Raw genomic sequence first — 24687 nt, 5'->3', positions numbered from 1 at the left:
TTATGCAGGCAATTCCTTATGGCTGTTCTATTTTTGCTTGTTTCTGCAGGATATTTGGCTTGTGGTTGCTGTTCAAACATTGGAACTCCTCCAATTGAGCCAATTGTAAAGATGAAAGGTTCTGATCAACCGCTGTCACTGCCTAAGGTGTTGGAAATGGCCGGACAACAGGACAGTGAAATAGAAGAACTTCTGTCATGTTAGAATTGTCCCATTTGAGCAACGGAAACTTGCATTGGCTACTTATCTAGTGTTCATATCGTTATTGTGCTTAATTTGGTGGTTGGGACCATATGAATTTGTACATGTTTATATGAATTTTTATTATTTCTACACATTTGGATGCATAAAATTTTCTTGAATGACAATGATTTCCTTATTTTCACAAAATAATGTTATCTTTTTATGTTTCGACTTTATAATAATAATTTCACTGCTACTAACATTTTTAACTTATCATAAAGGCCTTTAGTGGCACTTTTAAATTTCCATAAAATGTCGACACTGACATCCAAAGCAAGTGTCACTAACAATCGATAATGGCTTCTTCATTTTGCCATAGAAAGAACTTAAGTGACACACAAATAAAGCCATAGAAAAATGTTTAGTGGCATTTAGTGTATGTCATGGTTGACTAACAGTGGCGTTTAAAGAACGCCACCAAAAAGTTTTCAATGGCATTATTCAAGCACCATAGAAGATCCCCATTTATGGCGTTCCAGCATTTTCACATTGAAGAAAACCACCGTCGGCACTTTCTCTCGCATTTTTAGTGGCGTGGTTTCTTTCCCACGGAAAACCTTTTGTGGTGCATTTAAAACGCCACTTATATATATATATATATATATATATATATACATTTGCCATGAAAACTACTTGTTTCTTCGGGCAAATCTCTTACTTTATTATCATGAAATCTGCTGTATGGTCGGTCTAGCTACTGAAATAACTGGGCCGGCATATCAGATGAGTGGACGTGGTTAGTGGAGTAGACTTTATTTCGGCACCAAACTGATCTTTGAATTTGGCGACTTCAGATAACTTTCAGGCTCTACTTTTTCTTTGGATTTTACGATAAGAAAGTTTTAGGAGCAATGAAATTATTCTGAACAGTTTAATCTGTGTTTCTTGCTTTCTTATGCAACATATATGACTTCAACATCAAGGGCAGAGCCAGAAAATACTGGTTAAGAGGCATTAAGTAAATGTAAAAAAATTGCTCAAAAATATCAAAAGAAAAAGAAAAAGTTTTTTTTTTTTATCCGTGTAAGCAATTTGCCAATGCGTAGCTCACACCTACCTTTATCCTATTGTTCAACATGAAGTAAAAGCTTTATATCTTCCCCATGAAATGCGAAGTGATGATCTCTGTAGAGTTTTGCAGTGTAAGATCATATATATGAACTGCTGAACAGATAAGCTAAAGGGATCGCAATCTTTATCAAACCAATCATGTTGAACCCATTCAGACAGCCATTAGCAAAGCCAGAAAATATTTTTAGAGGAGCATTCATTCACAGAAAGAACACTCATATATATAACAGAGCAAACATTGGAAAATGTTAACGTGAAAGTAAAGAATATTGAGGGGTCTGATGTGGGCAACAGCCGACAGCAGCCCATATGTGCTTTCGCCACTGCCATGAAGCTTGATTGGTGGAGAAAAGGACCAGCAAACAACGAACTTTTCATAGCGATAACAACGAAGCGTGAAGGTAGGGTGGACGATATATAGAATGGATGAAACCCGGCTGGGGCTGGTCAGATGGCTGGGGTTAATATGGAGGGGATGGGCTTTGGTGGTCAGCAATGGAGACCCATGAGTGGCGCATGCTCCCCATAAAAGCAGGCAGAAAAAGGACAGTAGTGATAAGAGAGACAGAGATAATGGAAGCAAACGTCATCTGCTTTGGAACTATATATATATACATATATAAAACTCTTTTCTCAGGATCTCCCAAGTTCCCAACTATGAGAGATCAACACATTCCTGCCTGATATGACTCTTCTGCGAGATCCCAATCATTAAGAAAGAACACTCTCCTGCCAAACAGGACCTCTCTCTCTTTCTGTCCCTCCTCCTCCCTCTGCTGCTCACACTGCAAATGTTGACAAGAAGTAGAACCCTCCCAAGCAGGATTGCTTATGACTCGGTAATCTGACTATGAATTACCTCATCCCTCTATCTTTCTCTCATTTGTTGCTTACGAGTTTTCCGATGGTACTAGAGCTTCTGTCTGGCTTTCCTGTAATTGACTGACTGTCTTCTTGTGCTGTTGACGGCCATTGATGGAGCAGTCGGGAGATCAGAGCCGGGAAAGCAGGCACTACGTGCAAGTGGACGTGGAGCCCAAGCTCCACGAGCACGCAGCAGTCACCGGCGCAGCAGCAACGGCAGCAGCTGCTCCCCTCTCCGTGGCCGCCTTCTCCAAATGCCTCGATGATGACGGCCGCCCCAAAAGAACCGGTAGGGGGCAGTAGTACTCTCTAGTTTTTTTAGACGTTCGTAGAATATACGCACCGCCCAACGGATTATGATACTTAGTAGGATTCGCTGGTATTATAATTTTACAAAAAGAATGAGCAAGAACTGTTTCTTTTCTCAGTCGACAGCCATTGTTTTTCAGGATAAGAAAAGAAACGACTCTTAGTTTTTACCATTAATTTAGTAAGATTGAAGTACTTAATTTTCAGCCAGGCTTAATGTCGTGAAACAACATGTATCTCGCTACCAACAATCCTGTCCACAGGGGAGAAAAGCAAACATAATAATCAATATATATATATATATATATATATATATATATATATATATATATATATATATATATATATATATATATATATATATATATATATATATATATATATATATATATATATATATATATGTTAAGGCATCTGTTTCCTCATTATATTTGAATGATTGAGAGAAAAACAATAAAAAAAATAGACATTTTTATCATATGCATTTTTTTTTCTGAACAGTTTATTGCAATGGATCAAACTACTCTCATAATTAAATTGTATGATTCTAAATAGCTAGCTTTGAATTTTTAAATTATTGGTTATTAGCTATATGGATTATTGGATTCCTTTAGTCATATGCCCATCCGAATGTCTCACACACAGAGCTCAAATTTGGCTATATGTGTGAGACATCTTGATGAGCCGATTGGTAGAAGGATTGCAGCTTTATATATATACATATGTATATTAACAAGTTTTCATAACTTGCAACCACAGCAACTTTAATTATAAACTATAAATACAATAATAGCGTTGGATATTTTTATGGGATGTTTTTGATATAATGATAAAAGTTTTCTTTTACCTGATCATATATCTTGGGCAGTTTGTAGCTGCCATTATTGTAAGAGAAACAATTAGGAGCATCAATCCATCAGCTTGGCTTGAATCCGGCAATCAAACTCAGTTTATGCATGCAAAGTAAAATCGAGTATGATGATCAGGAGAAACATTACAAAATCTTTAAGATTTCAGACATCGAAAGTTTTAATAACTTGAAGCAAACCTTTATAAAAATTTTAGAAAGACGACAACCGAGAAGCGATGGATCAAAGTTGATCTGACTTTTTCCTTTCGTGATCTTCGCATTGATGTGAGCAGGAACTGTCTGGACGGCATCGTCCCACATAATTACTGCAGTGATAGGATCAGGAGTGCTGTCCCTTGCCTGGGCCATGGCTCAGTTAGGTTGGGTGGCGGGTCCCGTGATCATGATCCTATTCGCCTTGGTCATTCTTTACACCTCCAATCTCCTTTCTGCTTGCTACCGGACAGGAGATCCGGCCACTGGTAAAAGGAACTACACCTACATGGATGCCGTCAAGTCCAATTTAGGTAACATTTCATTCCTTTTCAACTCTAGCTAACACACACACACACACACATATATATATATATATATATATTGAGTCAATAGTGATTCTTGCTATCCAACAGTCACTTAGCTTCACAAGGGCCTTTAGTGATGTGATAGATGGTTGAAACAATAGAAATGACAACTAATACTATATATATATATATATATATATATATATATATATATATATATATATATATATATATATATAATGTGTGTGTGTGTGTGTATAACGTCTGTGTTTGTGTGCAGGCTACTTAGATCTGAAATGAAAAAAAAAAGACAACATAAAATAGATAATTAAAGTATTTTTGTGTAACATTTGATTTTAGAATAACTTGAAAAGTATATCTTGTGTAACATTTGATTTTAGAATAACTTGAAAAGTATATCTTAAATCAATCATATTTTTGAGTTTACATGTGTTGCCGACCTTAGTAGTTTGAGATATATAATATGTATACACTGTTAGGGAATCTTATTGGAAAAATCAACTCAATGTATATTCCGAACTTCCAATATGCTTATCAATTTAACTTTTTGCGATGATTGATGTCCAAGCATTGAAAGAATAATGCATGTAACATGCACACAAGGCAACCACCGTTTGTTTTGGTGTCCACAGGCTAAAACGCAACCATAACTTGAATTCGAATATAGAGCGTGTAGTTTTTTTTTTTTTAACGAAAATCATGCTTTAGATTATTTTTTGAAAAACAATTTATAATTTCAAGTTTTGATGCATCATGGATAGTTGGTTTTGTCTCTAATATTCAAAGAATTTTATTTGTTGTTAAATTGCCTAATGTAAAATTTATCAAAATGCCAAATGAAGAACATGATTCAATCACTTTATGAGAAAAACCTTAGAAGAGGCCTACGCCAACTGAGGACCTTAGTAGGGATGTAAAAGGTCGAGATATAGGCTGAATGTGCAACGAGTGAGCTGAGTTCGAGCTCGCCCTAGTCACATATTGCTCAGCTGCTCAAATTGAGCTTTACGAGTCGAGCTTGAGTTTAGACTTGGTTACCGAGCTTGAGCCTAAACTCAACTCCTTTAAGCTCATGTTAATTTATTCATATGTGTTTTTTTAAAATGAAAATAAAAAATATAAAAAAGGTGTTAGAATTTATCAAAAATTACCAACATGCCCATGAAGGTTAACAAATAGGGAAAAACAAAGCCAAGTCGAATTTAAACAAGTCAAGCTCGTGTAACTCTAACTTGACTTGTTTAAAACTCGAGTTTGCCTCATTTGCAAACAAGTCAAGCTCGAAACGAGCTTACTCAATCAAGTTCGAGTCGACTCATTATATTAGATACATGTCATATCTAGCTTTTACAGGATTCAACTAATAGGATTTATCTATAATCGGATTCAAATTCGAACTCTGGCCTTTTTCTAAACAAAGACTTGAAAAAATCTGATATTTATATGCAATTCAGTCATATCTTTTTATTGGGTACATTTGACATAGATCCCAACTTGGTTATTTCGTATCAATGTCCCATTTTTCATGCCTTAAAAGCCATTTCTGAACTTAATTTTTTCAGGCGGCACAAAAGTAAGCTTATGTGGCTTTATTCAGTACGTCAATCTCTTTGGGATTGCGATTGGATACACCATTGCAGCATCCATCAGCATGAAGTAAGTTGGTCTCTTGGTTTCTTTCACGTTTTGTGTTGCACTTTAATTTGCTTGTTTTCTTTCTTTTCATTCTTCAAAATCGTGACCAAGTTCATGAACTCTGAAAATCAAAATTATGCATCTGAAAATCACTAGAATTTCATAAAATCTGAACATGAACTTGCTTTTGTCGGTTCAGTCCAAGTGTTTGGTAATAAAAGGTTGGAAGCCTATCCCCTGCAGTGTTGCCGACAAGTGGAAGTATTGCAGCATGACTCGCCAACGATAAGAACCTCCCACAGTTTCCCCTTTGTCACTATGTGTCCTCTTATGTCGGATCCTTTAAATTAGTGAACCGCGGGGAAATAAATAGTTCAGTGTTTCATTAATCTACCTTAAAGATTTGAACAAATTCATGAAACACTAGAACTAAGTGTGCATGAATCTGCCCCAATTTTTAAGGAATATTCATGAAATGCTTACAAAGTGTTCCGTTTGCCAAACAACCCATTTGATATTTTACTGCTCAAGCAAAGCAGCATGTGGTCCAGATTGTGCCAGACTTAGAGCTATAGTCCTTCATCTCAAATACATATAAGAATTGAAATATTTCAATTGGCTGCCGGATGTTGTGGCATAACAAAATTTTATAAATAATCTATAAAAACATATTGCAATGGAACTACTAGCAACGAATTTATATCGACAGCTTTTGGTGTTTTTAACAATGGTTTATGCCACATTTATTTATGACTTTTCAATATTTTGACATATATATATATATATATATATATATATATATATATATGTGTGTGTGTGTGTGTGTGCGCGGGAATATGACTCTCACTGACCATAGAAGACTCATATGCACCGTTCAATCTGTCTGGAAAAGTAGAACACTTCTGAAAGCTTCGAGAAAAGAAAGAAGACAAAGGGAAGCATCAATCTCAGTCACACTTTATTTGTAGACATAAAAAAACAGGTATAGTTTAAATAATAAAAGGCAGCACCATGATGAAAAGTTCGTCCAGTTTAAGTCATCTGCCTGTCTTTTTTCTCTTATTTTACAAAGAGGCATCTTCCTATCCAGTTTGCAGATATCTTGTCGGGAGGCTCAATCAGTGAGTTGAGTCCGCAATTATTGGAGACTTCTGTGAAAATAATTTAGATTTTCAAAGAAAATAGTTTGGTAGTCGAACACTTTGTGAATGTAATTAGAATCTGCGTCGACATGAAGCACTGAAAATCATATATTGCATAAATATACTTCAATTTTTATGTTAGATTCATGAAACACTCACAAAATATCCTTACTACGAAACAATTCTTAAGGGATAATCTAATCATTGGACCAATTACACGTATATTGTTTTATAAATCTTACAATAAAATTAAACAATTCATGGTTGATCAAACGAAGATGCCAAAAAGTATTTATGATTCATTAACATATATAATTGGGCGCAGGGTCGGACTAATTTATTTCCTGAATAGAAATAAAAAAGATACTGATATTTCAAACGCACAAATATGTGTTTATAAGGATGCCCATGCGCGCGCGCACACACACACACACGAGTTCTTTGCAAGATGTTAAGGATTAACTTAAGAAGTTATGAAAGCACATGAAATACAAAGACACGAACTTTACCGTGCTTCCATGTGACCATGGGCTGCTGTTCAATTTGAGGAGGAAAGGAAGAAGGCAAACTTCCAAAACGCCCTCAAGCAAAACTTTTTCGTATTTTCAGGGCGATGAAAAAGTCGGATTGCCGGCACAAGAGTGAGGGAAAGGATCCATGTCTCATCTCCAGCAATGGCTACATGATCACATTTGGACTGATTGAGGTGGTGTTCTCTCAGATTCCCGACTTTGATCAGATATGGTGGCTCTCCATTGTCGCTGCAGTCATGTCCTTCACATATTCTACAGTCGGTCTCAGCCTTGCAGCAGCCATAGTTAGGCGTACGTATATTCGGGTGTAACATAACTTTTTGGTTTTTTTTTTTCATAATGTTATATATATATATATATATATATATATATTATATTATGAGTCTAGACTGTGGATCGTTATGATTGACCATTCCTCCGGCCACCCGACTATGGCATGCTGGATAATGGCCCTGAGCTCTATCTCTGCATCTTGTAGTTGCAAGAAGACCCACTTGCAGTTATGAGATTAAATTAAAAAACTGATTTCTAGATAAAAGATTTTCGTTAAAACAAAATCAAAGTTTATCTTTTATCATTTATCTTTGCAGTGTGTCAGATGTTTGCAAATGGCTAAAAATTTAAAGGCCAGAAATAGTTGCTAAAACTATCATGGGCATAAGTATATTTAAGTTTTAAAGTAGCATGAATTTTATTTTAAAGTTAATTTCAAGAGATGATTTTCAAAATACTTTTGGCATATTCACAACCAATTTAGCTGATATAAAAACAGTGTACTTATCTTATAATTTCCTAAGTGTTACTGGGGCCGCTAGCAAATTGATACTTTATGGCAAATCTGATGCAGAAGACGGGCATATTAGAGGAAGCGCCATGGGCATAAGCATAGGAAAGGTGACGGGAGCTCAAAAAGTATGGAGAAGCCTCCAAGCTTTAGGGGACATCGCCTTTGCCTACTCATACTCCATCATCCTAATTGAGATCCAGGTTACAGCATCTTTAATCTTTGAGCTTCATTATTTTCTTGCAATATAAACCAGTCAATGGCTTAATCTAATTTTGAAATTAACTGGTAATTAGTATTCATATATGCAAATTAAGATCCCCAAATTCATTTTAATGGCAGATTTTGCTTCTCGACCTTGCTTTTTTTTTATGACATGTGTCGGAGGTTAAGAATTGATCACATGGTTATCATTTAATTGACAGGATACAATAAAATCGCCACCAGCAGAGCACAAGACAATGAAGAAGGCCACACTGCTAGGTGTGGTGGTGACCACCGTCTTCTACATGTTGTGTGGATGCATGGGGTATGCTGCTTTTGGAGACGACTCTCCAGGGAACCTGCTGACTGGTACAGGGTTCTCCGAACCATATTGGCTTCTTGACATCGCCAACCTCGCCATTGTTATCCACTTGGTTGGAGCTTATCAGGTGAGGACCATTCACGCTTGAGCATCTTGCATCAATTCTCATGCACAATCTATTTCATACATGGAAACATCCTTCAAAGATTTTTCAAGAAAAGAAGTTCTGACGTGCCTGGAAACGTTTCCCTAGATGAGAAACTTCCCTAGCAGTGAGAATTATGACTACTACTATTTGCGAATACCAAATTCTCTCAGGAGACAAAATTAGTTCAATCTTAGTATGTGTTTGATTACAGGTATTTTGCCAACCACTTTTTGCCTTTGTGGAGAAGTGGAGTGCCCAAAGGTGGCCAAAGAACAGTCTCATAACCAATGGAAGAAACATCTGCCTCCCCTTGTTTGGCTCCTACAACTTGAATCTGTTCCGACTTGTATGGCGTACAGCCTTCGTCGTTCTAACCACTGTTATCTCCATGCTCATGCCCTTCTTCAACGACGTAGTCGGGATCCTTGGCGCCCTCGGCTTCTGGCCTCTAACTGTTTACTTCCCAATAGAAATGTACATCAACCAGAAGAAAATAAGCAAGTGGAGCAGTAGGTGGCTTGGGCTGCAGATCTTGAGCTTTGCTTGCTTGCTTGTCTCTGTAGCTGCTGCATGCGGTTCCATTGCTGGAGTATTCCTTGATCTCAAATCTTACAAGCCATTCAAGAATAGTGATTAATAAGTTCATGCATCCTGCAGTCAAAACTTGGCTAGACCAGGTGGTCTATCTTTTCCTGTTAGTCTACATGTCAGCTGACCTTAATATGTATTTGGACCATTTGAACACTATTGTTTTGAATGATGTACGATGCAAGGTGAATTTGGATGCTCGGTTGGAGGAGAATTCTCTTGGAAAAGGAAATTCTCAGTCCAACGAAACAATTACAAGAAATTCTCAGCCATCGAGGAAAGAAAAGAAAATAGACTCATAGATACCAGGTTCTTCGATGAAGACTTGCAATAATGGTGTCACTCACTTACCCTCCCGAGGTCAAGTCCAAAGTACCCCTCAAAAATTTACAGACACAACTGGATTATGCTCTGCCATGTTACCTTTATTCCTTCTTTGATTTTTCTGCCTTTCCTGCTGCTGCTTTAGATGCAGTTTTGGCGATCGTTGATGGTTTTAAGACACTTTGGATTGAAGGCTTTCCTTATCTTGGAGACTGCCCATGTCGTGCCAATGGCATGACCTGCACCATGAAGTCCATCTTGGGTCGCTCCACCAGCTTGATCTTCGTATCTGCAGGAGAAGAAAATGCTTAATGATTACTTTGGTTGATGAATTTGCATTAGAAGTCAATCCAAGATGAACTACAAACACTAAATCCCACTTGACAAGTTGTTGTCTTACAGTAGAAAATTAGTACTGGAGCTACTGAAAACCTAATAATAGGATTCCAAAATTTGCAGGAACGGAACGGAAGACATCTAGATTCCCATCCAACAGGACATGACTGTATACGAGAACAGAGCGAGTTTATGAAGACAACAACATGGCAATAACTACATATATGTGCAAAAACAAAACAGCGCCTAAGTTGGGGCATCCACGTACATCTGAATTGTTAATGTATGATGAAGAAACAATCTTCGCTGGTGAAACTATGGATGACAAACTTAGAAAGAGCAAAAATCAAACTGAACAACCGTTACCATCTTGGTCTCCGTACCTGCATATCGTGCAATAGTGACCAATTTTCACAATGTTGGCTAGGAGCACTCATGAATATCAGAACACCTTAGAACGCTTTGGAAAGGGGTTTCTACAATAGCGTATCTCTTTACAGAGAGAACTCGAGTCTTCCTCGTTTATCCTCCTCGGTAGCCCCATCGTCAATATCAGGGGCCTCAGGGACGGCGATGGAGGTGGTGTTCCTGAGGGCGTGCTCTTCCGCCACGGACTTGGAGGGGCCGGAGAAATCCCATGGTGATTGCGCCTTCTTCATTACCCCTCTCCCTCCTTCGTCTCCCTCGCCTTCTTCTTCTGCTTCTTGTTCTTCCTCCTTCCTCTCGAGTTCCTCGTCCGAGCCCCGGCCTGGCGTCGAACGTCAATCCGGGGTCGGGAAGGAGAGAATGTTGGCGAAACGGAAGCCCGAGAGGGATTTCCAGGAAGGTATTAATAGAATAACAAAAATGCCTGTAACTTTTAACAAGTATTTGAAGTCGCGGTGGAATTCGTTTCTCCCCTCTCTCAAGTAGGAAATGTGACTTGTCCTAGTTGAGGCACACCTGCAACTTCAGTCCTCCATAATATTTGCTTTTCTTCAGCCCATAGAGTTTCCTCGGTCTCAGCACTTGGCTATTTTTCAGCACATAAATATGAATCACAAAACCAAAAAAAAAGTAGCTTTAAATTGGTCTGTCTTGTACTTGGACATGAAAATCAGAACTATGTGGTAAGCTAACAACCCACAATGGGTGGTTTCTGCCTACCGTGGTGAAATTCAGTTCTGCCATGAACGCCTCCCATGAACCTAGAGGCTATTTGTTAATAACAGCTCATCGTTATTATCTCATGAATCTACTGAAAAAAATAGAGTAGATTCATGAAACATTACGACAAGTGCTTCATGAATCTGCTCTATTTCTTTGTGTGGGACTGTAACAATATTTTACTACTGCCAAACGCCTCCTTAAGTTTTTCGTTCAAGCAAGTATAATCAATAATCACACCAAGCATAATCGGAGTGAAATGCATCCTGGAGTTTTTTCTTATCAAACTTTCAAAAGGGAGCCTTCATACTTTCAAAAGTTTTCAATAAAAGTGCATTTTAATTTGTTTGAACAAACAAAAAGAAGAAGAAAAAAGAAAAAGGGCAGCTGCACTTTTGTGGTGTGTGAGGCTCTTGGAGAAGGTGAAGAGAAGAAGAAGAATGCAGCAATATGGCTAATTGTTGTTCATTTTGGTTTTGTTTGTATTGAGTCCGTTGAAACTTGTACATATGAGTTCCCTAAGCCAAAAAACCAATGATTGATGCGCAGCTTAATTGGAAATGTATAAGCTTGTTCATTTAAGAGTAACAAGTTTGAACCACGCTCATTCCTGGCTTTTTCATTAAACCTTTGATCTTCATTGAAAATCTATGTTTTGCTGCTTCATCGAACATGCTAGCAGCTGTATAGATGTTCGAAAGGAGAACTGAATGTCCAGGGTCTGCTGGATCACCATCAGGGACCATATGAACAACATGTTCAACAAAATTTACATGGCCATAAAGCCTGCAACCACTCAGGAATGCTCCATACAGGCTAGAACTTGGCTCCTCAACTATGTGCGTCACAAACTTCTCTGCTTCAGACAAACGCCCAGCACGTGCAAGCATGTCTACTACACATGCATAATGCTCAGCCTCTGGTTTGATCACAGCATCCGTCACCATATTGGAGAAAATATTCAATCCTTCATCCACTAAGCCGGCATGACTGCAAACATTCAGAATACTGGTGTATGTTATAGAGTCTCTTTGTACTTCATTTCTTCTGCCCATCTCCTGGTAGAGAGACACAGCACTTTCCCCATCACCATTAATCCCATGTCCTGATATAATTGCATTCCATGATACGGTATCCTTCTGATTCATCTTGTCAAAGACCTTTCTGGCATCCACAACTACTCCACACTTGGAATATGCTGAAATCAAAGCATTTTGAACAGTGGAACATTCCTCGAGTCCAGTAGTGATCATGTAAGCATGAACCTGCTTACACAATGCCAAGTTGGCAAGGTCGGCAATTGCTGACAGTCCATTAACCAACAGAGCTGCATCCATTTTGTTGGTCTGATCCTCAGTTACCATCTTTATCATCAATCTCATAGAATTTTCTGCTTGGCCATTCATTATATACCCTGCAATCATGGCACCCCAAGTAACTTGACTCTTTTGGGACATCAAAGAAAATAACATCTCTGCAGATTGCATGTCACCACACTTAAAATATACTGATATTAAAGAATTTCCAATATGAAGTTCAAACTCCAGACCCCAAAGGATAATTTGATTATGGAAGATCTTAAGTTTCTGTATATCACCTAACACTGCACATGCACTAAGCAGGGCCACCATTGAAACCATGTCGGGTTCAACATTTGCACTTCTCATTTGCCAGAAGAACTGCATAGCATTAACAGGACAACCAGCAGAACCATACATGTTGATCATTGTGGTCCAACTGATCACATCTTTCACCTGCATTATGTTGAATAGCTTAGACACATCATCAATGGCTCCAATGCTCGAATACATTTCCAAGAGTGCATTACCTACTTTAAGGTGTGTATCAATTCCGAGTTTAACAGTAAAGCTATGAATGCATCTGCACAGCTTTCCTGACCCCAGCCCAGCACAGGCAGAGATCAGACTCAACATTGTCACTAAATTAGGCCTCAAATCCGACAATTGGACTTTCTTAAACAATCTCACAGCATCACCAAACAAGTAACGATTCACTGACCCAGAGATGATCGAATTCCATGTAGCTATATTCGGTTCAAGAACTTCCCCAAGAACTCGATAAGCATCATTAATACATCCACATTTCACATACATGTCCACCAAAGAGGTCCTTACGAAAGAATCACCTGCCAAACCACTTTTGATAGCGCAACCATGGATGCAAGAACCAAGACTCAAATCGATAAGGGAAGCTGAAGATCCAATCAGGCTGACCATGATGAATGAATTAAAAGAGAATCCCTCATATCGCATCCGAGAAAACAAACTCATAGCCTCCCCATCATATCCATTATGGATGTATTTGGAGATCATCAAAGACCAAACTACCTCGTTTCTTTCAGACATTCTGTCAAATACTTGGTGAAAGACAACAACTTGTATTTGGAAAACTTTAAATAGGGAGTATGAATATAAAAATTGTTGAAATGGTAAGACTATTATGGAATAAGCTTTTTTTTTTCCTCGACGAATACATATTTGATTTCCCCACTTATTAGATTGAGAAACATGACAAAAGTTGTGGGGAATTTTTAAAAAGGGCGAAAAGGACTATTATTCAAAAACATGAGGAGAAAATTGAAAGTTTAAGACTAAAAATGATAGGTATAGATAATAGCTGATATGGTAAGGATTATTATAGAAAATACTTCTTTTTTTTTCCTCATTCTAATCAATATTTAATTTTCACATACGTATAGATGTAAATATTGAAATCTGAATATGAACTTGTCCATTTCAGTAGCTTCATCAGAAATTTAGGGCCGAGGGGCATTATTTTAAAAATTCTCATGCCTTAAGGAGCACCGATATATACAAATAAGCATATAGTTGAAGGCATGTGAAAATAAAGAAAATATGTGGGGCAGTTGGCCCACATGTGGCTCTACAGACTGTAATAAATCTATTAGAGGTAAAGTCGAAATCATTTTCTGTAAGTAAACAATGACAACCCACTTGTAGACCTCTTATGAACAAGATATTATATCCATATTTGATTCAGTACTCGAACCAAAACTAGTTACTCTGTTTTTTTTTAGAACTTCATGATATTTGATTTGATCCACATGAAATATCATGAGTTCTTCCCATGATTGCCATGAAAGTCTGGGTCGATCACCATTGTCTCTTCCACCACCCCAGTATTTCTAGTACCACCTTTGTAGTTTCCACCTCTAAAGCCAGATCTATGGTTTCCAAAGCTTGGATTAATAGACATGTTATATATTAATTCGGTCCACTAATCACTTTAAATAACTCGGTAACACGCCTTTAAAGATTTCTCTTAATATTCAATACATGACTAAACTCAAAGTGGGGTGTTACAATCTAATCCCTTTTTGGCACACATATCATTGTGTATGAGACCTCAAATCCACAAGTAATCTTGATATCCATGCAACAATCTGACTCGCTCTTATGCCAATTTGGTAGATCTCAATCCGCCCCTTAGCAACTTCAATTCCAGCACAAAAAAATGTTGGGACCAGAACAACCAGTTACATAAGTAATCATCCTTTGATAAGCCATTGAAAATTTCTCACAATCTTTAATATGAGACTAAACTTCAAAGTAAGATATTATGTATTAGCAGTAGTTTGAATCATAATCACAAATAACGTATCGGAGTTTTAAACGGCGAAGTTTTTTATTGGGTATAATACGGCGAGCTTGAAAAAAAGGGGGAAAACGAGAAAAATACAGTAAATTTTATTTAAAAAAAACAAAAAATGAGGGGAAAATAAAATAAGTGAGAAGCTAATAACACAAACATCACAAAATAAGTAGATTTGCAACAAATAAAGAATAGAAAACAAAAAAAAACTGTTTGACATTAAGAAAAACTGAAAAAAACGCGAAAAAAATGTTTTTTTCGTTTTTAATGTTTTCTTTTAAAAAATGTGTTTTTTTAGTTTTAAATGGCCATTTAATTTATCGGGCTTTTTTCTTTTTTCTTTTTTTTGAAAAAAAAAGTGTTTTCTGTGACTTTGGACTGATATCCTGCTTAATATTGGATGCTTATGACTTCCTGCGATGCTATACCATCATGTTTTGTATCGAAAAAACAGTTACACAAAGAGGAGGATTTAACATGGTTCAATCAAGTTTATCTACGTTCACAGATTTCTCGTAGACTCTCTCCAGCATGATTACACAAGGCTAAACTAAGATGATGATGGATTGGCAAGAGCTTTAATTGCGTCTTAAATAAAGCATGAGTAAATTGTTCACAATATGGAAAACCAGGAAAGAAATCAGCAGTCTCACTCTCACTATTAAGGAAGATGAGAGAAGAACAACACAAGATGCATCTAAACTTTTAGTGACACTCAGAAACACACTTAGGGGCCGTTTGATTACTCTTGATTTGAAATCCATGAATCTGATGTGGATCTGACGTGACAAAAGATCCACGATAAAATTCATGGTTTATTATTAAACTTAAGATCCTTATTTTACTTTTTTGCATCGATAAAAGGTCAGATTATGATCAGAGGGGAGAGGGTCTGATCTTAAATCCATGGTTCTTAAGAACTCAAGTATGAGGCTATCAAATGCCCCTTTAAGGATTTGAAATTATATTGTTGAACCAATTTCTTATCAGAGTTCATCAAAAAGCTAAGTACTTGGGTGGCAAAAAAACAATCTTATCCATGAAATATGATCCCACACAGATTTAAATATTTCTTTGAGCACATGGCCTTCTTACCTCCACTGAGGGATATTTTACCATGAACATCTAGAAAGTGGGTCTCCAGTGCTTCTCACTATGGAATTCTCCAACATCATGGAAGCTTACCTATACTCTTATCTTTAACCCCACTATAGACTAGCCTTTTGCTTTTAGTTTCACTCAATAGCCTCAGCCTCAAATCCAAATCTGGTCTGAGATTCAGGCGGGTAAACATTTAGGGGGCATTTGATAGCTTCAGATTTGTGATTTGAGGTGATTTGATATCATTGAAAATCTCAGATCCACTAATTTAAGCTCCGACTCCCCTTCCATCTGATCTCAAAATCTGAGATTTTGGCCATAAACTGAGAATCTCAAATCCTTCTTTTCACACAATGGTAAAATCTAGTGTTTGTTTATACATCTTAGATCGGCCTGGTATATGAGAACTAAGCTATCAACACACCCATTGTCGAAGCAAACTGTGCATCTTAATGCATATTTACATTGAAACATTACTGACCTAAGATCCATGGTTTTTAAATCCATAAAAATTTAGATCCAAGGTGATCAAATGCATGCACCTTAGTTTGTGCAATTTAGAAGACCTATAAAGATGTTAATGATCTCTTTCCATGTCATTACAGATGAAGTTGGCTCCACTGTGGTAGGCAAATTGTCATCCATGGCCAGCAACCTATGAAGTTAAAGAAGGTTGCAATCTTAGTTGGCACCCATACTTGCTCCAGTGGTAGTAGTTAATTTCACATTTCTTTATACTTTTTGAAAATTTAGGGTGAGTCAAAAGTTCATCCCCGCCGCCCAGAATGAGACTTGAAACACCTGACTCTCCTTACTTCTAGGGTCCTGAGTTGCGTTAGCATCAGCCGTGACAACAATGCATCCACCAATTTGGATGCTTCACTTCACCACCCTAAGACACAGGAGCACATCACCCACAGAAATCAAACTAGATATCTGTCTTCCTACAGACCGTTAGTCGGACCAGAGAAGCCATGTCTCTAAGGACTAAACCTCTGTTAGTGCTTCAAAACAAGCCAAAAAATTAGCAGTTTTGGCGCCGGTCAGCTCACAAAATTTTTCTCTCAGCCTTAGTGATGAACTTGTTGATCAACTGTCTTAGGTGCTAATTAATATATATATGAAGACTACACAAACTTTTTTAACCAACATTTTTTATCAGTAAAAAGGGCTTGAATTGCCCTAAATCAGCTACTTAGAGTTGAATCATGTGGTAGAAAATTAATTTGATTTGTTGGTGGACAGAAGAATGCCATGGGTAATATACCATCATTTTTTGGGTTAATTTTTCAAATATTTTAAAACTTTTCTTATGTTGATTTGTTTAATAATATTGCTTTTTTGTCTTTTATAAATAAACAATAATATTGTTAATCAGGATGCAGCTTTATATAACACCTAGGAAAATATTGTAATTCCAAAACCAACCAACATATTTTTATCTTATCATGCAACAAAAAACAGAAAAAAGATAGAGGAGATCACTTTGAAGTCTCAGCTTCCAACCTTGTCAGAATATCACTTTTGCTGCAACAATGCGGTGGCCCAAATCATGAAGTTGATCAAAATATTAGAATAAACTTCGCGTGCCCCAATGCTCATGTCACCCCACATTTATATGCTGCATTATTCTTCTAACTTGCTTTGAGATTTAACAGTTTTTAGCCAATCCCTTTCAACTATCCTTTTCTTTCTTTCTTTCTACTGCGCATACCAAGTTGCTGTACACGCAGATTTAGAGAGAGAGATACCTAAGTAAGAGGGACGTATCCGTCCATATCCGTAAAGCATGATTGAATAAGAGGGACGTATGGAAAGAGCATGAATATACTTACACTATGGGTGATTAACATATTCAATCCTGCATATGGATATCGACAGATACGTGCCCCTTACTTAGCTAGCTCTCTCTCTCTCTCTCTCTCTATATATATATATATATATATATATATATATTTATATATATATATAGAGAGAGAGAGAGAGAGTAAATGATAACTTTTAGTCACCTACCAATCTAACCAGGGTTGTTCATTTTAAATAAATAAATGATTGAAAGAAAAATAAGGACAAAAAAATGTGAATTAATCACATTTTTCTTTTTTTTTTTTAATCACCATCCATCATGTTAGATCAGACAGCTCCAGTTAGATGGCTAAATGACTTTGAAAATCTAAAGTCATTATTTAATGTATATATATATATAAATTCATCGTTAATGACTGTAAATCATCACTAAAACCCATAAAAGGTCGTTAATGCCAATATTGTGACTGCTTTTTTAGCGACAAATGTGTAAATATTAACTGTTTGACAGTATCCAACATCCGGCAAGACCTTTCATCCTATATATATAGCCTTTCAAATTAGCATCATTTTTTCATAATTCTTAAATTGTTCTTGCCAAACTTCCCAGTACTATGAATGGATTGAGAATTCAGATGTCCAAAAATAGAGGATGGCCGACAATGAATATTTGATATATAAACTAGATTTACAGTCAACAGTCTTAGCTTTCTTGACTCAGAAAATTCGATCGTTTTTTAATTTGATTCTTATATCTTTTCGCATCCTGCTTTAATATATGCGGTTAGATTCTTGACTAGAATACCCCAAACCCTGTATATATAAATCCCAAGCAAGTTGGCCCTCAAACAAAGAATCTCAAATATTTGTACTCTTTTTTTGTCTATTTTGACGAATGTTATATGGAGAAGCAGGCATTACAATTCTAATATTTCCCGTTATATATATATATATATATATATATATGTGTGTGTGTGTGTGTGTGTGTGTGAATGATTGGTAGATACCAAACTACTTGAGTAAGAAATAAAAACCAGACTTCTTAAATCTGTGTTAAAAGGTCTTTTAAGTAAAATGTAAACCTTCTAATACTCTACAAACACTAACTCAATATAAATCAGACTTTAGTTCAAGTCATTTTTATAAAAAAAAAAAAAAGAAATTGATCTTTCTATTATCAAAATTTTGATGTTATAAAACCATTCATTTTTATTATTAAAAGCATTATTCAAATAAAAAATAACTAATTAATCGTACAAAAGATGCTCATTAAAGTTCACGTTGCTTATAAATCAATCATAAAAGTGACGCTGGATTCACCAAAGCAGAAAGGCTAAAGGGGTGGTGGCGGTGACGGCTCTAGTGCAGATCTCCCAACGGTCAAAGGGCATGCAGACAAAAGTAGGAATATTAGGATACGAGGAGATGGGATGAGCACGCCCACGCGCCACTTTTTTTAATTCGATCAAACGAATCTGTGCTTCCAGTTAAAGTGCGAAGTGACGCCGCAAAACGCATTCCATTCTTTCTCCACCACCGCCAACGAATAAAATATACGATTCTGTTGCTTCTGATTCAATCTAAGCCAAATGTATGTGTTTACCATCAGTCATTTCCCAAAATGCAAGTTTTTTGTTGCTTTGACAAAAAAATTGACTTCTTCTGCCATCAAGTTCAAATGCAATATGGACCGTTGTCTTTTCAACTAGCCAAACAACACAAAGGCATGAAATCGAAATTTAAGCTAACTCTCGTCCCTCCATTCTTAGATCAGACCTTTTGACAGTTTAAGATATGAAGTCTTATAATACAGGTATTAAATGGGTATTATACGCGTTTTTTGTAAGTTGACGTTTTTTTTAAAAAAACGAGAATAGTAGGGTATTATACGGCAGAACTGTTTTTGGGTTAAATACACGTTTTTTAAAAAAAAACGGCGTTTTTTGTGACAACTTTAAGATTGTCATTACTGATGTCTATGCAATGGTGCAAAGACCCTCGAGGTAGGGGGAATGGGAGGACTATATGGGAGAAGGGGCGGAGCTAGGATTTTGTTTTGTTTTAGTAGCAACCGAACAACCAAGTGAAGCACCAAATAGAGTTTTTTAAAATATTTTGAAGGAGCCACCGTAATTTTTCAAAAGTTTTATAGGGGCCAAACAAGAACTTTTAAAATATTAATATGCAAAAATTGTATTTTTCAAAACCCAAGAGTCATGGCCCTAACAGGGAAAGGGCCATCATAACTTTTCAGAAGTTTTACAGGGGCCAAACCAGAATTTTTAAATATTTTAGTATAGTAAATTTTGGTTTTCAAAACCTAAGAGGGGGCTATAGCCCTAACAGAGGGATACTAATTAAAAAAAAAAACTCTTAACACTTTAGAGGGCAACACTTTATATAAATGGGCAAACCTTTTGAAAAGCATCAATGTGAAAATCAAGAGTAAATGCCCACGCCTGCCTATATGTTGCTCCGCTACTGCAAAAAATAGCAAAAATGGAGATCATGTAAGGAGAAAATTTTCTTGCTGAAATGAAATGAAGTAGACAGAGAAGCCGTCCATGTCTAGACACAATTTGGGGTTCCATGGGATAAAGTTTAGTAGAAGGTATGGATTTTAATTTCCACGTTGTAACTTGCAGCAGCTCCGCACTAGCTGGCATCGCTGCACTTGTTACAGATTCTGCAAGAAGCCAGGTCTATGGTGTCTCTGAGCGGTTGCAGCCTGTTTGTGGGCAGAGAAGTTTTTTGGAATCAAGAGGTGTCCTGGACTCATGTTGTCTAAATCGAGTGACTGTGGACAAGTTGCAGTTGCAACCAATGTAGCAATCAAAACTGCAGTTTTTATTCCTTCGATTGGCTTCCCATCCCTCACTGCGAGTAGTATTCAGTGTTTTCTGAATCCATTGGCAAGTGGCTAGAAATTTGAATGCCATCATGAAGAAAGGCACAAGCATTTTAATCGCATGGCCTGGTGGATGTGGGTCCAACTTGGCAAAGCAAGACAAACTTCTCTTTTTGGGGATTGACGAAAGTTGCCCGCTATTTTCCTCAAAAGGAGAAGCTGCATCACATGAAGCGTGATCCTTGTCCCTCCACCGCTACCCTTTATATTGCTTTTCCTTTTGGCAAAAACCTTTCATGTCGGATGAGAATGATGGTGTGGGTGCCGGATCACCCATCCCAAAAATAAGTTTTTGGGGGGTGTGGGTGCGCGATCACCCATCCCAAAAAATAAGTTTTCGAATTGCTCGAGGCGAATCGGCCGATTCAGAAATTCGGTTGAATCGGTCGTAAATTCGGAAAAAGTATTAAAGATCTTATTTGTAAATAAAATCAAAATTAAGAAAACTCTTAAGTTTAGAAAAATATTTGAAATCAACATTCTATCAGACAAACCAATATTTGATGACTGAAACCAAAAAAGTTGCAGTTTTTTAGTTTGAAAATGTAAAAATAAGAAAATGCTACAAAAAATCAAGATAATTTTGAAAACTTACTTTATATTAAGAAAACATTAATTAGAAAGTAAGTCGTCCGCAAATCTAACGAACCTTGTATATAAATAAAAGTGTATCCGTCAAACCTTGTTACAGTTCATAATACCTAAACCTTGAGTAAAACTTTAAGTGCGTAAATCTAAAGTGCAGATCTACAATAGCAAAGCTCTTGTCTAGAGTCTAGACTAATCAAAGATAGAAGAAATATATATCTGCAATAAAACCTTGACGGTTTCACTATGTTCTCCCGCTCCACTACGTTCCTCTTGATATAATGGTCATAGAATTCATGTTGCTGATGTTATTGGAAGAGTTAGAAATTTGCTAATAGCTGCAATAAGAGAAAGATATAGGGCAAAAGAGAGGTGTTGAAAGGCCATGATCCGAATCTGGGGCTATACCCTAATCCCAATTTCACTTTATATTAAAACCTTCAACACAAAAAAAATGAAAAGAAAATAATAACCTCCAATGTAAAACAGAAATTATAAGAATATACAACACACACTGTGTAGAATAACTCTATCATGTCTCAGTTGAACCCCAGTCCAGAAACAATATACCTTGACAGCCTCCTCAAGTTCTTTTCAACTATATAGGCTGCTTATTTTTCAGGAAACAAAATCTATGTCATGGAACATACACTTCTTCAGAATCAAGAACAAGCACAGGGTCCAGTATATCATCTTGATCTTCATAAGCAAGGATAGTACTTAAAGGTTGATTTGGGTTGTCAACTTTTGCCCACTTTTGGAAAAAGAAAAGAAAGAATGGAATATGTTACCTCAAAGATGAATCTATCAATCCAAGTCAATCTTCTCTTCCTTCTTGGCAGCTTTCTTACGTTTCTTTTCAGCTTGAGGTTCCTGTTCTTTCAGATCCTTTGAGAAGGACCTTAATGTGGCAGCCAAATCCTCATTTCTATGTGCTAATCCACACAAGCACCATTTGAAGTTAAACTCATAAAAAGTGTGAAGTTGGTAAATGACCAAGGGCTGAAGAAATTACGGGCAAAGAACGTACACAAACACACACTTATCAGGATGATCTGGATGTAAGAAGCAATATGCTTAACGTGGAAGTCTAAAGAAAGTGTGTCAAGTTTACCTGAAATGATGACATCTTCCATATTGACAGATTTCCTGCCACCATGCTGCATAAACAATTCCAGATCCTTTGCTAATTGTTCTGGTCTCATAAACAAAATAAGGAATCAAGTTACACACACCTGAAAAGTGCAAAACACATACATGCTTGCACTCACACACAATTGATTCATCAAAAATTCCTTAAACCCAAAAACATATAATGGTGTCATTCCCAACTGAACAGCCTTTGTATAGATGAGTCGCAAAAATAACATAACTTCTTTCTGCTTAGACCAAGATGTGAAATGGTTTTGGAATTTGAACTTTCGCTTGGAGAACGAGCCAGCTAGAGAACTTGCAATTTGAAGTGAACTAGGCACACCGTTCAATGAGCATTCTGTCCAATCCAAATTTTAATTGATAGTGCAATATTAACCAGAAGAGAGAAAGAGGGGAAATAGAAGCATGATTCCCATGGTCCTTATTTTTATAATCCCTTACCAAAATTCATTGCTTTCTCATACACAATGGAGTATATATACAAATTCATGAATCTGTTTGTTCTTTATCCCATGATATATTCAGTCTATTACATCAAAGTATCAAACCAATGTTGTAAAAGTCCATTTCATAGCCCACACTGTACAAAATAATATAGGTAATGTACACATAACATAATATAAAGTATTATAGAGTTCCTAAATTTTGTACAAAGATATTTTTAAATCTAAAGATGCGATCTTGGAAAAAACTGACAAAAAATATTACATAAAGAAATATATTAGCTAAAAAAATGAACCGGTACTTATATTTCCATGAACATCAAATGTACAATAGAGCTAGACAACGGGCTGAACAGGTAGCCCAAGACTGAAGACCCAGCTCATATGTGCTGGGCAGCAAATTCACACCCTGACCAACAAGCACCCGGCTATAAACTAGGATTGGTATGCCAGGTTCAGGCTACTTGATGTGCTGATGGGCTAACCATGAAGTCTCTTCTAAAATACGTTGTAGATAGGATTACCCTTACCAGGAGCAGGTTGTCCTGTTCTTGGTGTCCTTAGAATGGAAAGAGCAAATGAGAACCCAAAAGGGGCAACATTTGCTTCTTAAGGAATGGTTACTCCACCAAACATGAGCACTGTCTATGATATCATGACAGAAAATTCAAAAAGCAAGAAGAAAGTCTTTTAACGTAGTACTGAGTATTCTGCTACATCCACAATGCCTCCAACTTAATCAATCATTTGGAGGTTTCCATTCTCGTATTCATTTCCTTGATTGTAGTGGTCTCATTTGAATTATCATTATCTCCTCTTTCCATTTTCACAAGATTGTCATATTTATCTTTTTCAATCCCAGATCTTACGCTCTTGGCTTGTCTATCTTGCTGTGCTCCCTGCTGATGTGTGATCCCATGATTTTTGCTCTCTCCCATGAGGCCATGATTGCGTGTGGTTGCATCGTATCCGATTGATGTATGCTCTTTAGATCCGGATCCATTTCATGTTTGGATTCATAGCATTGACAGGCCTGTTAGTTTTTTCCGCTTGTTAAACAGATCGAGGGGGTGTCGTCTCTCATAACACTTCATTAGTTGCAAACTAGCAGTGTGCTGTAACAATCATTCAAGAAAAACAGCTTAATTCATTGAAACAAGTCAAATTTTCCACGTGAATCCTCCAAAGAAAGGACGTGAAGATCAGATAGACAATTCCGATTCCAAGCCTAGATGCAGAAACATAAAAGACTCAAGTGACCTGCTTGTCGCTTACTCAGAAGAGGAAAGGTTCGACAATCCTAGATAACTCCAACCCCGCAATATCCAAACAGAGAACAACAAAAGGAAACCAATTTTTCATAGTGCAAGAGTAGTCAAGAAACAGAATCTCGCCATTCACCAAACCATAGCAAAAATGAAATTCCACTTCAGTTTTCCCTCGTACCTGTGAATTTGAAAGCGAGATCGGCGATGCATGAAACGACCGGCTGGGACACTTCCATTGCATACTTCCCAGCTGCCGATGCAAACAAAATCAGGGAAAAAGGAAAAAGACGAAGAATAAAAAAAAAACGAAATGACGAGAGAGCGCGTTCTTGGAGAAAGGAAAAGCGAAATCCAGCCAGAAATTAGACCTTCCGACTCCGCGATCTTAATTACGGCGAGGCGGACTCGATCCCTTAGCTCCCCGGAGACGGGATCGTCGCGATCATCGGGATGCGGCTCGTCCCTCTGGAAATCGCCATCTTCCTCTGCCATTTCTTTCTCAGCGAAGGGCGGGAAAAGAGGCGGTCGTCGCCAGAAGGGTATAAATAAGGGGAGAAGCCCGCGCAACTGTGGGTTTTGAACCGCCTCGGGCAAGACACGGGGCAGGTCCTAGTGGGAAGCTCCAACCCGGTCCGAAGATGTGAGGAAACGGTTGGTTTTTCAAGGGAAATTTATTTTTTCCGGTCAACTTTTCTTATAATTTCAAAAAGACCATCAATATTTCGCAATTTATCTAATGCGGGC

At 37.2% G+C, this 24687-nt stretch overlaps 2 protein-coding genes across 5 annotated transcripts; one reads left to right on the top strand and one right to left on the bottom strand.

Annotated features, from left to right (window-relative positions):
• Positions 1 to 1942: 1942 nt before the first annotated feature.
• LOC116247909 (amino acid permease 3-like) lies at positions 1943 to 9425 on the top strand. Its single transcript, XM_031620357.2, has 8 exons — positions 1943 to 2153; positions 2299 to 2467; positions 3631 to 3864; positions 5442 to 5535; positions 7266 to 7480; positions 8037 to 8176; positions 8399 to 8626; positions 8859 to 9425. Exons 1-8 carry the CDS (start codon positions 2106 to 2108, stop codon positions 9282 to 9284), a joined length of 1554 nt encoding a protein of 517 aa, XP_031476217.1. The 5' UTR covers positions 1943 to 2105; the 3' UTR covers positions 9285 to 9425.
• Positions 9426 to 9693: 268 nt separating this feature from the next.
• LOC116247910 (protein MHF1 homolog) lies at positions 9694 to 24617 on the bottom strand. Of its 4 annotated transcripts, none has more exons than XM_031620359.2 (5): positions 24312 to 24617; positions 24122 to 24193; positions 22192 to 22272; positions 21869 to 22012; positions 9694 to 9848 (listed from the first exon to the last, which is right to left on the bottom strand). In XM_031620359.2, the coding sequence occupies exons 1-4, from the start codon at positions 24433 to 24435 to the stop codon at positions 21885 to 21887; spliced, it is 405 nt and encodes a 134-aa protein (XP_031476219.1). In that variant the 5' UTR covers positions 24436 to 24617; the 3' UTR covers positions 9694 to 9848; positions 21869 to 21884. The 4 variants fall into 4 exon arrangements, with proteins under 4 accessions (XP_031476219.1, XP_049932236.1, XP_049932235.1 ...); XM_050076280.1 differs by lacking the exon at positions 9694 to 9848 and adding an exon at positions 12671 to 12795; XM_050076279.1 differs by lacking the exons at positions 21869 to 22012; positions 22192 to 22272; positions 24122 to 24193; positions 24312 to 24617 and adding exons at positions 10279 to 12795; positions 12874 to 14885.
• Positions 24618 to 24687: the final 70 nt, after the last annotated feature.

The sequence above is a fragment of the Nymphaea colorata genome, chromosome 2 (assembly GCF_008831285.2).
Source record: "Nymphaea colorata isolate Beijing-Zhang1983 chromosome 2, ASM883128v2, whole genome shotgun sequence".
NCBI classification, from domain to species: Eukaryota; Viridiplantae; Streptophyta; class Magnoliopsida; order Nymphaeales; family Nymphaeaceae; genus Nymphaea; species Nymphaea colorata.
Note: the sequence above shows the minus strand (reverse complement) of the source record. Positions and strands in the feature narration are given on the sequence as shown.

Excerpts from the sequence above, each read along its gene's own strand:
- LOC116247909 (XM_031620357.2), top strand. The coding sequence starts at position 2,106 with ATGTTGACAAGAAGTAGAACCCTCCCAAGCAGGATTGCTTATGACTCG. Across the intron at positions 5,536-7,265 it reads GCAGCATCCATCAGCATGAA|GGCGATGAAAAAGTCGGATT; the intron begins GTAAGTTGGTCT and ends TCGTATTTTCAG. Across the intron at positions 8,177-8,398 it reads TCATCCTAATTGAGATCCAG|GATACAATAAAATCGCCACC; the intron begins GTTACAGCATCT and ends TTTAATTGACAG.
- LOC116247910 (XM_050076278.1), bottom strand. The coding sequence starts at position 13,407 with ATGTCTGAAAGAAACGAGGTAGTTTGGTCTTTGATGATCTCCAAATAC.